This window comes from Labeo rohita, unplaced genomic scaffold (genome assembly GCF_022985175.1).
Source record: "Labeo rohita strain BAU-BD-2019 unplaced genomic scaffold, IGBB_LRoh.1.0 scaffold_880, whole genome shotgun sequence".
Classification (NCBI taxonomy): Eukaryota; Metazoa; Chordata; class Actinopteri; order Cypriniformes; family Cyprinidae; genus Labeo; species Labeo rohita.
Window position 1 is genome coordinate 18,133 of NW_026129833.1, and position 15,086 is coordinate 33,218.

Here is a 15,086-nt window from a genome sequence, read left to right on the forward strand (position 1 = left end):
TCTTGAACAACAGACAGCGTCATAAGCGTCTCGCCTGGGCTAAAGACAAAAAGGACTGGACTGCTGCTGAGTGCTCCAAAGTTATGTTCTCTGATGAGGGTAAATTTTGCATTTCCTTTGGAAATCAGGGTCCCAGAGTCTGGAGGAAGAGAGGAGAGGCACAGAATCCACGTTGCTTGAGGTCCAGTGTAAAGTTTCCACAGTCAGTGATGGTTTGGGGTGCCATGTCATCTGCTGGTGTTGGTCCACTGTGTTTTCTGAGGTCCAAGGTCAACGCAGCTGTACACCAGGATGTTTTAGAGCACTTCATGCTTCCTGCTGCTGACCAACTTAATGGAGATGCAGATTTCATTTTCCAACAGGACCTGGCACCTGCACACAGTGCCACAGCTACCAGTACCTGGTTTAAGGACCATGGTATCCCTGTTCTTAATTGGCCAGCAAACTCGCCTGACCTTAACCCCATAGAAAATCTATGGGGTATTGTGATGCAGAATGCAACAATGCAGAAGAACTGAAGGCCACTATCAGAGCAACCTGGTCTCTCATAACACCTGAGCAGTGCCACAGACTGATCGACTCCATGCCATGCCACATTGCTGCAGTAATTCAGGCAAAAGGAGCCCCAACTAAGTATTGAGTGCTGTACATGCTCATACTTTTCATGTTCATACTTTTCAGTTGGCCAAGATTTCTAAAAATCCTTTCTTTTGTGACGTAGTGATTCTAGATAGGCCCGTAACCCCAATCACACTTCACAGAACAATACACATACAAAATAAGCTCACTTTTACAATTGAAAAACGTTCTTTTTTAATTTAACTCAAAATGGGGACTCATTTCTTTTTTCCTATATCTTGCTTATTCGAAGCATATCAAAGTGCAAAATTACAACAATTACAAGAACAAAATATATATATATATATATATCTTTTGACATAATCATCCTAGGAGCAATCATTAGATCACAATCATCTTTCAAAACAGGCAGAAGAATTTACGAGTCTTCAAAGGCAAATGACTAGAGATCAAAACAATGTTTGTCAATATTCAGACACAATATGCTTGTGAAAGTATCAAGTCCTTTTCAGTCCAAGTCCATAATGGAAGCAAACCAAACATAATGCATTTGAAAGTTTGTGTTCTTAAACAAGGTTTCAAGAGAATGATGTTTGATGTTTGTGGGCTTGTGTAGATGTGTGTGAATGTGCTGTGTGTAGTATGGGATAAATGTCCGCTAAACCCATCTTTTCCAAGAGTTAGTGGTGATTTTAAGGCTTCAATTAGGAGCGAGGATAAACTGTTCAAGGCCTACCTGAAGTCCAACTTACAATCAGAATATTTGCGGCCTGTCCGAGACTAGACGAAACGCACTCACGATCACAGCATTCCAACCCCACACAGTTCAAACACAGCTGATAAACGAATGGCATCGCGAACATCCGAACACTCGTCCACTGTGTAGCTGGCGTAAGTCTTGTGACACGAAAACCTTTAGTCTCGTTGGTTCATGGTCGGCATCATACTTCACAACAGTGCTTACTGTGTTGATTAAGCATTTGTATAGCCCAAACACTGCTATGGAAAGGAGCAGCTTGCTGGAACCTTGGTAGTCGAAACACTTTTCCGCAGTGCAGCAAACAAAGCTTTTAAAACAGTCATCTCAAGTCTTGTCTAAATTCTGGCACATTTTAAACGTCTAAAGACTTAAGACAGTTCACACTGCTTCAACTTTGGCTCTTGGTGTAGTGGAAAGAAGCCTTCACCCACATGCACACACACCTGCATCTAAATTAACCTGATTTCCTCCATTTCCTTCTGGCTACCAACCCCTCCTACTTGTTGCATTGCCTTATGGGTTCTGTAGTTTTTTTTTTTCCCATTACACTTTGTATTGGTCTTAAGTAATATTCTAATTTTCTGAGATACTGAATTAGGGGTTTTCATTAGTTGTCAGTTATAATCATCAAATTTAAAAGAAATAAACACTTGAAATATATCAGTCTGTGTGGAATGAATGTATACATTATACAAGTTTCACTTTTTGAATGGAATTAGTGAAATAAATCCACTTTTTGAAGATATTCTAATTATATGACCAGCACCTGTATATAAAAAGCTTTAAAAACACTGGGCTTTTAAACACTAACATTAAATTTATACCTTTTATTATTATTATTATTATTAATAAAACATGAATTACACTGTTGATGTAAAAATACAAAACACAAGTGTAAGCAACATTTATTTAACTTTTAATTTGTCACAATCTCTAGCTGGAGTGCTTGTAAACTTTGCTAGAGAGCACTTCATTCCCGAATCTTGCCACTTTATCCAGGCATGGATTGAAGTACAGTCACCTGTCTCTCATCACCTCATCAGTCACACAGTATAACAATAGCACACACACTGTCTCTTCATTGGCAATTTATTGTTTGTTAGTTTCTATGTTAGTTTGTTACCTTGTTTTGATTGCTTGCTGCTTGCCCTGACCAATACCTGTTTATGGATTACTCTTTTGCCACTGCCTTGGATATTACTGTTTGCTGTAACTGGACCCACCTGTTTTGACCATGCTCTTTAATGCTCTCCTGCGAGTAGATCCCCACTCCGTTGTCATGCCTCCTTCGTTACATAATTTACAATTTACATAGGAAACACATAATAAAATGTGAGGACTTTGCCTCCTCATTTCAGAATACTCCATAAAAATGCCTGCATCATATAACAGTGCATATGATCTGTCAAAGGACTGCAAAGCATAAAAAAACATGTATGCAATAAATAAATAAATCAAATAGAATTTCATCTTAACATGTACTACAATGCATCATAATAAGGCATATAGAGCATATACTGTAGAGAACAAAAACACCTAGTGAGCAGATAAAGACTACATCAGCAGCAGGAGTTTAACTTTAGAAAACATGCTACACTGATAATTAAAAAAAAAAAAAAATGCTGTAAATTAACAGAGGTTAATGACCTACCATGTGGACTTTTAGTTTGTTTTCATCCCACATGTTCCTTTGACCTACAGTAGTTTCTGTCTCCCTTGATTACTGTTCACCTGTCTAGTTAATTTAGCCATTAGTCCCTCACTGATCTGTGTACAGTAGTCAACATTTGAAGTGGATCAAAAAAGTTAATCAAAGTTGTCCTAAGACAAGAAGGGGTATTGTTTTGCTTTTAGGACAACTTTGATGAAAGGTATTGATCCACTTCAGATGTTGACTACTATACTTAAGTTCAATTTGTTCAGTTTGTGTTGTCGGGTCTCGTTGATGTATAAAGTCAACATTTAAGGTGGATCAAAAAACGTTCTTAAAAATTGTCCTAAGAAAAGAAAGAGTATTGTTTTAGTCTTAGGACAACTTTGATGAAAGGTGTTGATCCACTTTAAATGTTGACTACTGTATATGTGTGATTCCGGCCTTCCTTGTGTTGATTACCCTAATGTGGATTTATTAAATACTGTTTACTGTCATTTATACAGTTTTAGTATTGCGAATCTATTTTAAGTCCACTTAAAATGACTATAAAACTGCAAATACTTAATGTGCAATAGTGAAATAATCAAAACTATTAATCAAATCTTTACAGTCTGTAATTAACTAGCAATAGCAAACATGTATATAAAGTATAAAGAGATCATCACTGTATCATCACAACAGCACCTACACAGTTACAAAATGTGCAGTGCTGGGGGTACTTCATGGAGAGGTTTGATAATCACTGCACAAGAGCAAAAGAACAAGCAGTCTGTTATAAAATTTTGCTAAACACATCACTTACAAAAAGAAGCTTAGAAAATACTGTGATCTGGTTTCACAGACAAGCCTTAGACTAAGCAAAGGAGTAGGCCATGGTTCAATTAGGACATTTAGGTAAACAAACAAGCAAACAAACAAACAACATAAGGGCACTAACATATTTTAAGATCAATCATTTAAAAAAAATTTTCTCAGTTGAAACAGCTTAGATTTAGACATAAAAGTACATAAAAGTAAGATAAAAGTACATACAAATAAATCACAGTAACAATAAAAACAAACAAATAAATAGATAAATAAATCCATAAGTAAACTGACAGTTTAGAGGCATAATTTATTTATGCTGCAATAAATGTTGGGAGTCATGGATGAGTTTTGTACACAGCATGCATTGCGGCATGAAGCTTTTAATTATTACCATTGTTGAGATTCATGTGCTGATTCTTGATGTCTCTCTTTGTGTCTTTTAAATTTTATGGCAGCTCAAAATGTTTGAAGCACAAACATTGGATGTAACATCAGATGCAGAATTCACTTTACTTGTGATTAAACTTAAATGTGTGTTGGCAGATACATAACCACCCTACAATGATAAAAACCCACCCAGTGACACTGGCGTTTTGGCATAGACCCGCCTTGAGTGAGCTTTAAACAGTTCACTATTGTTTTGGCGCCGGAGCAGGTGTAGACAACAACGTCTCTTATAAGCGATTGAGATGTTTTGTTGTTGGATGTACTGTAATAATGAACAAAGGAGTCATCATTTACTCTCAACATCTGAGCTACTGAAAACGCAGTGGATTACTTTTGTTTTTGAAGGTAATGCACACCTGATCTACTTAATTGTGTTCATGTTTGCGTGATTCATTTCACCAGACTGCATTGTAAACATGGGTCAGTACTAGCAGGTTTTGCTAAAATCGGTACCTGTTTCTGATCCAGCTTCACCTATACAGAAGAAGTGAGTGTAAGATGTTTTTTTTTTTTTTTTTAATGAATCTTTGCAAATCGCCTTTCCTAATAATGTGCCAGTTAGCGAGTTCCTCAACAAATGCGGCTAAGGTGAACAGTCTCATACTATGTCTATATCGAATGTGTGCAGCATGATGCGACAAAATACTGTCTCTCATTCTATACAGAAGAATCCACAGGGGTGTGACATTCAGCTTAAGTTTCATTTTTACATGCTAAGTTTCATTCTTAAATTTAACCTGCACCTGATGTTCAGAGACGACAGACAGTAAGGCTTTAACCTTTGTATCATGACAGACTCCACTCAGGCACCAACACATACAGATTTATTTTTGTGCTCGTTGGGCAACAAGGCAACACGCATGATTTCCAAACCTCCATATACAGGTATAACATTTTCTTATATATATATATATATATATATATATATATATATATATATATAACCTATCCGGTGAACTTAGCAAGGTAGTGCTATGTTAAATTTCTAAAATAAATTAAATAAATTTAAATAAATAAATAAATAAATTAAAATGAGGCTATGATTGAAGTACAGTTTGTTAAATGGATGTATGTATACTGTTGTTTATCAACAGGCTAGTTGTTCAACTGACACAATTTTTTTTTTTTTTTTTTTTTTTTTTTAAAAATGACATGATCTAATAGTTTTATGGAGTGTGTGTCCTTTTTTTTGTTTGGTCACAGAACTGTATTAGTATGACTGGGTACTGAGCACTGACTGAATTGTCTTGATACTATCGAGTATCAGAAATGTGTTTTGATAATGATAAGAATAATAATAATAATGTTTTATTTTATATAGCGCCTTTCAAAAACCCAAGGACGTTTTACATAAAGTTGATAGATAACATGAGCACAAATGCAGATATACAGTCAAATGATTAAACAAATAAAGCAGACAGAGATAATCTGATAAGGAATGAAAGCAAGCATGGAAATGAAAAAAAAAAAAAAATGAGGCAGACAATCGATTAACAAAACATATCTTAAATAAGTGAGTTTTGAGATCAGTTTTGTACGGAGCCCCTTAAGGGACATGGTGGTGGGGAAAAAAATCGGGGTGGGTGGAAAAACGTCTCAGGTTACGTATGTAACCCCGGTTCCCCGAAGGGAACGAGACGCCGTGTCGAAACGCTTTGGGAATGCCTTCAGCGTGACCGCGCTCTGAATCACGTGTGCAATCAAACCAATGGAAGAGCGAGACGTCATAGGCGGGTGACGTCACTGACCAGGAAGTATAAAAGCACGTGCGCCAGAACGAGCGTCAGCTTCCAGGAGAGAAGCAGCGCTCGCAGGGACGCAGGAGGATGGCTACGAGACGCGGCGTCTCGTTCCCTTCGGGGAACCGGGGTTACATACGTAACCTGAGACGTTCCCCTTCAGGAACTCGAGCCGCGTCGAAACGCTTTGGGAATGAGATGCCCACGCCGCCAGACCCCAGTCCCTGCCTAGGATGTGCTAGGACAAAGGACGGAGGAACCAGGCGAGACCCGAAGGTCAAGGTCATAAAACCTTACAAAGGTCAAAGGTGTGGACCACCCCGCAGCGTTACAAATATCTTGCATGGGGACACCCGCAAGAAAAGCTTTGGAGGCAGCCATGCTCCGGGTAGAGTGAGCTCTGACCCCTAAAGGAGGAGGGAGGTCAGAGGCCTCATAAGCAGAACAAATAGCGTCCACTATCCAGCGGCTTAACGTTTGTTTAGAAGCAGGGAGGCCCCTTTTTGGGGGGCCATAACAGACAAACAGCTGATCTGATTTCCTCCACCTGGCAACCCGCTGGACGTATGTGTCCAGCGAACGCACTGGACACATACAATTAAGCTTCTGCTGGTCAGGATCCCGGAAAGGAGGAGGACAGAAGGCCTGAAGTACAACGGGCTGTGGTGTAGAGGAGGGGACTTTAGGGACGTACCCCGAACGAGGGTAGAGAAAGGCTTTAGAGAGGCCTGGAGCAAAGTCCAGGAAAGAAGGGGCCACAGAGAGGGCCTGAAGATCCCCAACTCTCTTGAGAGAGGAAAGAGCAAGCAAGAGAACTGTTTTTAAAGAAAGAAGCTTGTCGGATATCTCCTCAATAGGCTCGAAGGGAGGCCTGCAGAGAGCCTCTAACACCACCGACAGGTCCCAAGTAGGGACACGAGGTCGTACCGGAGGCCTCAGCCTCAATGCACCGCGGAGGAAACGTGTAACAAGGGGGTCCCTACCCACAGAGAGACCACCAAGAGGGGCGTGGTAGGCCGCAATGGCCGCCACGTAGACCTTCAAGGTGGAGTGGGATAACCCTGCGGATAGCCGGTTCTGCAGGAACTCCAGCACTGAACCAACTGGGCAGTTAACTGGGTCTTGCTGATGGCGTCCGCACCAAGAAGTGAAAAGTTTCCACTTCAAGGCATACAGTTTCCTCGTGGAGGGAGCTCTAGACTGGAGGATGGTCTCAACAACCTCGGTTGAGAGACCGGAAGCTAAGAAGTGTGCCCCCTCAGAGGCCACACCCAAAGCTTCCACAGCTCCGGCCGGGGGTGAAGAATGGAGCCCCCCGCCTGTGAGAGGAGATCTCTCCTGACGGGAATCTCCCAGGGAGAGCCGTCGAGGAGAGAAATCAGGTCCGAGAACCATACTCGGCCCGGCCAGAACGGGGCTACTAGAAGAAGGGACACCCCGTCCCGGCGCACTCTCTCTAGAACTCCCGGGAGCAGAGCGCTCGGTGGGAAAGCGTACAGACGTAGCCTCGGCCAAGTTGAGATGCCCAGGAACATAAACTGCTCTCAGCGAGAGGAGTTTGTCCTGGTACCACACAAGGATCTGGTGCGCCAGCTTGTACAAGGGGCACGAACGCAGACCTCCCTGGTGGTTGATGTAAGAGACCACCGAGGTGAAACACGGCCAGCATCTCCAGGCAATTTATGTGCCACGTGAGTTGGCGACCGCTCCACAGACCGCGGGCAGGGTGGCCACTCATGACCGCTCCCCAACCGGTGAGGGATGCATCCGTCGCTAGCGTTACACGGCAACAAGGAGCTCCCAGCACCGGGCTCTGAGACAAGAACCAAGGCTTCCTCCACATGTCCAGGGCACGTAGGCAGCGCCGCGTGACCCTGATCATGCGAAGTGGGTTTCCCCTCGGGGAGAACCCCTTGGTCTTGAGCCACCACTGTAGGGGTCTCATGTACAGCAGGCCAAAAGGTATCACGTTGGACGCTGCTGCCATCAGACCCAGCAGTTGCTGGAACTGCTTCACAGTGAGTGACCGGCCTTCCTTCACTCTCTTGACTGCAGTGAGGATCGACTCGATCCGAGCAGGAGACAAACGTGCCTGCATCGTGGTCGAATTCCACACCACGCCCACCGCGCCTCCCGAACAGACCAGCAGGCGAAAGCGGGGCGTCCAGAAGGAAGACCCTGTCCTTCTCTTTTATGTCGGACAGGGTCAACCAAAGATGCCTCTCCGCGACCACAAGGGCTGCCATAGACCGCCCAATGGCACGGGCGGTCTCCTTGGTGGCGCAGAGAGACAAATCAGCGGTCCTCCTTAGCTCGGAGATGTCACTATCTTTAATCTCCTCGCCTTCATCCAGCTCTTTAAGCAGGTCAGCCTGGTACGCCTGTAACACCGACATGGTGTGCAGACACGCACCAGCCTGACCCGCAGCCGTGTACCCCTTGCCCACCAGCGCTGAGGTGACACGCAGCGGCTTGGAGGGCAAGACCGGAGCCTTCAGAGACGATGCAGACTCGGGGGACAGATAGCTCGCGAGGGTCTGTTCCACCCGAGGCATCGCTCTGTACCCTTGCTCATCCAGCCCCGCCACATACCTGTAGTTATACGAGGCAGGGATGAACAAGCGGGACGAGAAGGGTGAATTCCATGATCTCGACACCTCAGTGTGGAGATCAGGAAAGAAGGGAAGGCTCCGGCGTGCTGGAGGTGGTCGAGACCGCAGAAACCTCTCGTCCAGTTTACTTTTCTGCGGTTCGAGCAATGGCTCGGCGGGCCAATCGATGTTCAATTTGGCCACCGCCCGAGTCACCACCTCCAACAGCTCCTCGTACTGGGGAAACTGTGGTGCTGCAGCCTCATCAACACTCACCACATCAACCTCCTCAGAGGAAGATATGGGGAGCGTGGAGGCCGACCCCCGGGGGGAAGAAACCGCAGCGCGGGCTTCCGATCCCGAGGGCCGGGCAGCGGATCTGGTGGGTGAGGCAGGAGATAGGGGGTCACCCGTCTCCATACCCTCCACCAGATCCAGTTGCGAACCCCACGAGTGCAGCCGCCGCTCTGCCTCGGCGGAAGCGGGACTGGACCCGCGGGGAACGCTGGTGAAGGCTCCCTCCGCAGAGAAAAGAGCCTTCCGGGAGCGGAGCAAACGCATTGGAAGCACGTCACAATGCGGGCAATCGCCCCCCCTCGAGGGCCGATGCCGCATGCTCCGCTCCCAGGCAAGCCACGCATAGAGCGTGTGTATCCCCGCTCGAGATGTAACGAGAGCAGGGAGGAACACACGCTCTAAAACCTGACTTGCCAAGATGTTTGGTTTTCTCAACACACTTTGACATACTGCCTCAAAAAGAAAGTGGCGCAAACTAGCAACCAAAAGAGACAGCACAGACACAACACAGAGCGCTGCTGAAAGACAGAAGCTGACGCTCGTTCTGGCGCACATGCTTTTATACTTCCTGGTCAGTGACGTCACCCGCCTATGACGTCTCGCTCTTCCATTGGTTTGATTGCACACGTGATTCAGAGCGCGGTCACGCTGAAGGCGTTCCCAAAGCGTTTCGACGCGGCTCGAGTTCCTGAAGGGGAAATTCAGGGTGAGAGGAAATTATTTTTGCGTTCTCTCGCAAAACTTTTGCGTTCCCAGGAGAAACTTTGCGTTCCCTCGCAAAACCGGTTGAGTTCGGACAAATACTTCCTGTTTACTCAGCTCAGTATGTTCACAACGGAGCGGTTCATAAGAGTTTTATATTGAACTTGGACTCAAGTAGGCCTATTATAGAAATACAGTAATTTAATTGCTTATAGTTTAAGGCACGATTTTGGAACATTCTAAAACGCTTAATGTGGATTAATGTACTAAAACAGTGACAGCGGAGGCCCAATTCGGTATTAATAAATTAATACTAATATTATTTAGTATTAGCTATTAATACTAATAACAATTTTAAAATTAATACCCTTAGCATTACTCTCAATAAAGCAGTCATAAAGTCAACTTGCTAATGCGCGTTAAGCTTTTTTTCCCCACAGAAAACCTTTAGGTTACAGAAAACGCTTAAGGGAGGCTAATGGATGAATTAAGACGGTGTTAGTAGTTATGGTTTAAGTATAGTAACCATGTTTTTTTGTTTGTTTTATTTGTAGTAAAACCATGGTTCATTTGTTTGCTGATTGTTTAAAGCAAAACACAAAAAACAAAAACAAAAAAAAAAACAATTTTCAAGTTTTTGAAAGGAAAAATAGAACAAATAAGTCACGCAGCCTATTCGTCGCATTTTATTCAGAAATAATACTACCAGCAGGCCTACATAATACCAACATTATAAACACACATAGCCTAGGCTATTTTAGTTCCCCGCACTCCACAACAAATCCTTTAAATTTAACCGTATTCAGAACAGACCAAAAACCAAAACCAGAAAGCTATAACTTATTCATTTTTAATAAATAAATATAATATAATGCAGTATATTATATAATAATATATGTATAAGCTTATTTAGCTATAGATAAACCGAAAGAAATAATTTAAAGCGAAACTGAAAGTATGGGCTCACGTATCGCTCTCCTTCAGCACAAATCCAAATATTTCCATATCCAAATGTTTCCATATTCGCAATGTATTTGCAGCTAAACCATTAAATTAACCGGGCTTTGTACGTTCCAATATCGACGTGAAAAAAATATAGTGGGTTATTGTGCGAATTATTGTTTTTCATGTTTAAAATACGAGAATGCAATATCCAAACGACCCCAGCCAGCAATGACATGTGGGGCCCAGATGGGTTAACTACGGGTTCCATGGGAACTGTGTGGGCATGCGCTTTGGCTGGGTGAAATCAGCGGGTCCCATGCAGGTTTTGTAGTATGAGTCCCAGATAGGAAGCCCATATGAGCTGATTACATGGGCCCCATAAGGGACAGGCATGGGCCAAGTGTGCATGGGTTTGATCTGGGAACACATATATGGGTCTTGCATGACATATTTATGGGCCAAGTGGGCATGGGTTTGATCTGGGAATGCATATATTGGTCCTGCATGGCATATTTATGGGCCAAGTGGACATGGGTTTGAACTGGGAATGCACATATGGGTCCTGCATAGAATTTTTATAGGCTAAGTGGGCATGGGTTTGAACTGGGAACGCATATATGGGTCTTGAATGGCATATTTATGATCGCATTTTTATTTATCATATTGATCATATTTTATTGATCATATTTATGGGCCAGGTGGGCATGGGTTTGAACTGGGAACGCATATATGGGTCTTGAATGGTATATTTATGGGCCAAGTGGGCATGGGTTTGATCTGGGAACACATATATGGATCCTGCATGACATATTTATGCGCTAAGTTTGGTTTGAACTGGGAACACAAGTGTAGGGACCTCGATCTGCAGGTCCCGGGTGGCCGGGAGGTTTGGTGTTGTGGGGGGGTCGGGGGGTGCTGCCGGGGCCTCCGGGTGTGTGGCTAGGGCGCGGGGGTGGGTTCCAGCACATCCCGGGGGGGCGTCTGGGGCGGCCTGGTCCTCCTGGGCGTTGGCTGGGCCTCGTGTCCGGCAGGTGGGGCCCAAATGGGTTTGGCATGAATTGCCCAGTTAGGACCCACATAAGACTCTTACAGATCCCATTTAAAGCCCATCTGGGTAGCCATGTTGCAGAGCCCACTTTGGACCCATTTGGGCAGGTGGGGCCCATATCGGTCTGACATGAATTGCCCAAATAAGACCCATGCAGTACCCTTACAGGTCCCACTTTTAGTACGTCTGGGCTTCCACAGCTGGCCCCAATGTGGATCCCGGGTGCAAGCCCATAATGGGTCCCACATTTGCCGCCCATGAAGCCCTCATCTGGGCCCCACATGTCATTGCTGGCTGGGACTGTAAATGTAACATTGAGTTTATATAGCAGTTCAACAAAAAGGGTAATATTAAGTGACATTTTAAATGTAGCCTACATTTTAAACACAATATTGTCAATGATGTTTGTTATATTTTACAACGAAATAATAATAGTTGCCAACGAAATCCGCAACAGAACTGGCGTGTCTCCAAGCAAAAGCGGTGTTTGGTTGCTGAATTAATCTGCAGCTTTGAACCCCTCGGAGAGTCCGTGATTAATAACCCATTCATACTACAACCATTTGCTTAGTTATTGAATGAATGAAAGATGCGACGCCTTGCTCATTAAGAAAGTGACATGCCGCCACCTACTGGCGATTTAGTTTGAAACTACAAGTACCACTTCGTTTTGCCATTATTTATTGCTTTATTTATCATATTAATACACTTAATGAAATGTTAAGAATATGACATGCATGACATACAGTTGATAAGGCTAGAACAACTTCTAACCTCTCTAACGGTAAAAAAAAAAAATGCACAAATGCACTTTGCGTTCCCTCCGTAGTTTTAAAGGTCTGAAGTGAAGAGACATCACAGAGGTTTTGAGGACATTCCAGAGCTTAGGAGCTGAAATTCTGAGAGCCTTAAACTGAATATAATAGATAGATTGAAGAAGAACTGCTGATCCAAAAATGATAGTTTACCCAAAATTAAAATTACCCATGATTTACTCACCCTCAAGCCATCCTAGGTATATGACTTTCTTCTTTTAGACAAATATAATCAGACTTTTTGAGGTAATGTGTAATGTAATCTCACGTTATAGATCACGATCCTGATCATTTATATAGGGTTTTAAATGACACAACACCCTAATTTACACATATTTGTGAATCAAAATATCAGATAGTTCATGACATGGCAAGCAGGTGTGTGAATATTTTGAATAAAAAAGGAAAAACTAAATAAAAGCGACCGTTCTGTCATATAGTGTTATTGTGGCTGCGGTGTGTCATGTGACAAGCATGACACGTTGGCATGGAAACAATAAGGGCAAACGTTCTAAAATAACGGTTTCCTAAAAAAACTCACTGTCGTAAGTGAAACGGATATATTTTTTCGAATGATGTTATATATTAAAATACTTAATAATTTGTGATAAGAGTCTGCAGCTAGATCGTAAGCACCTTTGAGACATTTATTATGAAATAAAGATAAACATGTTTATGTCAATACAATAAATACAGTATGAGGTTAAGTAGAAACTTTATTTTTATGCAAAGCGGTGTGTGCTGTATACTGTTTAAGGCTAACCCCAAAATCTTAAAATTATGTTCATTATATTATTTCTGTTTCTGTTTTGTTCTGCTTTAGACAAGGAAAATGTCATTTAGAGGAACATTTGGAAGAACATGAAGAAGATGAAAGGTGAGCAGAAATAGTGAAGAATTTAATTTAATTATATTTATTTAATTTAACAATTAATTTACTGTTTAAATGTTTTTAAATAAACATGTAAATACATTTTGTATGTCATAAGTGTAATATGTAAGTTGTATAGGTCAATCAATGAAAGAACAATTAAGTTATGAACAGAGGTTGTATAAAATAATGTGAACACCTGCATAATAAGCAATATTTCTTTATTAAGTTATTTTGCTAAAATGTATTGGACTAAATTAACAATTATGAATAACTAAATACATGTTTTAAATACACAAAATTAGTGCATGAAAATTTACTGGGTAGTTAAATGTCATCTATCAGAACATTTGGCATTTTTTTTAATGTTACTCTCTTCTTTCTTTGCAGTTCTACAAAGGATGGACCAAGCAGCGAAGAATGGTCAGTAGAAGTCTATCGTAGAAAATGAATGTGTATATGCATGCATCAAGTGAGCAATAAACATGAATAGGTATGTAAATTCATCTTACTTGCCCACTCTAATTCTCTCTCTCTCTGTCAACCTAGTCATGTCACAGAGATGCCAAACACCGATCATGACTACTGTGTGGAGCCCATGACTACTGAGGAGCAGCTTGTAGCTGCACGGGAGGAAATTTCTCGTCTGTCTGCAGAAAATGAAGCACTCAAAAGTCAGCAGTTTGGCATTCAGAATTTTATGGGTAATCCAAAACTCATCCAGTTTTACACTGGGTTCCCGGACTATGACACTTTAAGAGCAGTTTTCTTGGCTCTACAGCCCACAGCACAGACCATGGCCTCATGGGCTCAAGTGCAAAGAACTAGTGGAACTAACCAACACACACTGAGGGTTGGATTCCAGGCACAACATCTCTCCCTGTTTAATCAATTTTTCATGTTTCTTTGCCGGATTAGACTGGGCCTTCTTGAACAAGACCTTGCTCTGCGTTTCAATGTTTCACAAAGTACAGTCAGTCGAATCTGTGTTACCTGGGCAAATTATTTGTACTTCATGCTGGGGAGTCTGCCTATATGGCCAAGTAGAGCTGCAGTTGATGAACTTATGCCAGAGTATTTTAAATCTCTCTACCCCAAAACCAGAGTCATCCTGGATTGTACTGAAGTTCGAGTCCAAACTGCCAGCTCAAAGGTACTGAACTCTGAGACTTACTCGCACTACAAAGGCACAACTACACTCAAATCTCTGGTGGGAATTTCCCCAGATGGGAGCATGACTTTTGTCAGCAGTCTCTACACAGGAAGCATCTCTGATAAAGAGATCACCAAGTCATCTGGCATTTTGAATCTTCTTGAAGAGGGAGATGCTGTGATGGTAGATAAAGGCTTTCTAATTAAAGATGTACTTGATGAAATTCATGCCACAGTGATAATCCCCCCTTTTCTTGGCCCAAGTGGCCAGTTCAGCCATGAAGAACTCGCACACACACACAACATTGCACGTCTAAGGATACACATTGAACGGGCCATTCGTCGCATCAAGGAATATCACATTTTCGATCGGGTGATTCCACTTTCATTGGCTGGTTCAGTGAATCAGCTCTGGACTGTATGTGGAATCCTCACAAATTTTCAGGGTCCACTGTTTTGACTGAACATTTAAATGTCCCACCTGTGTTCATGTGAAATTTGTATATCTATTATGTACAGTAGATAGATATGTGTACATATATAATTATTTTTATGTAATGCTACAATTTTATAATATACTAAATTTTTCCATACCATATTATTGAAAGACATACATTTTTAAAATATATATTTATATATACATAAAAATAATTTTTCTTTTTAATCTTTTATATTAAAA

The 15,086-nt window shown here is 42.2% G+C and overlaps 1 protein-coding gene across 1 annotated transcript; it reads left to right on the forward strand.

The window, feature by feature from the left end:
* Positions 1-13,081: 13,081 nt before the first annotated feature.
* On the forward strand, positions 13,082-14,867 carry LOC127162304 (uncharacterized). The gene is made up of 4 exons (XM_051105084.1): positions 13,082-13,086; positions 13,208-13,261; positions 13,646-13,678; positions 13,805-14,867. Exons 1-4 carry the CDS (start codon positions 13,082-13,084, stop codon positions 14,865-14,867), a joined length of 1,155 nt encoding a protein of 384 aa, XP_050961041.1.
* The last annotated feature ends 219 nt before the right edge of the window (positions 14,868-15,086 follow it).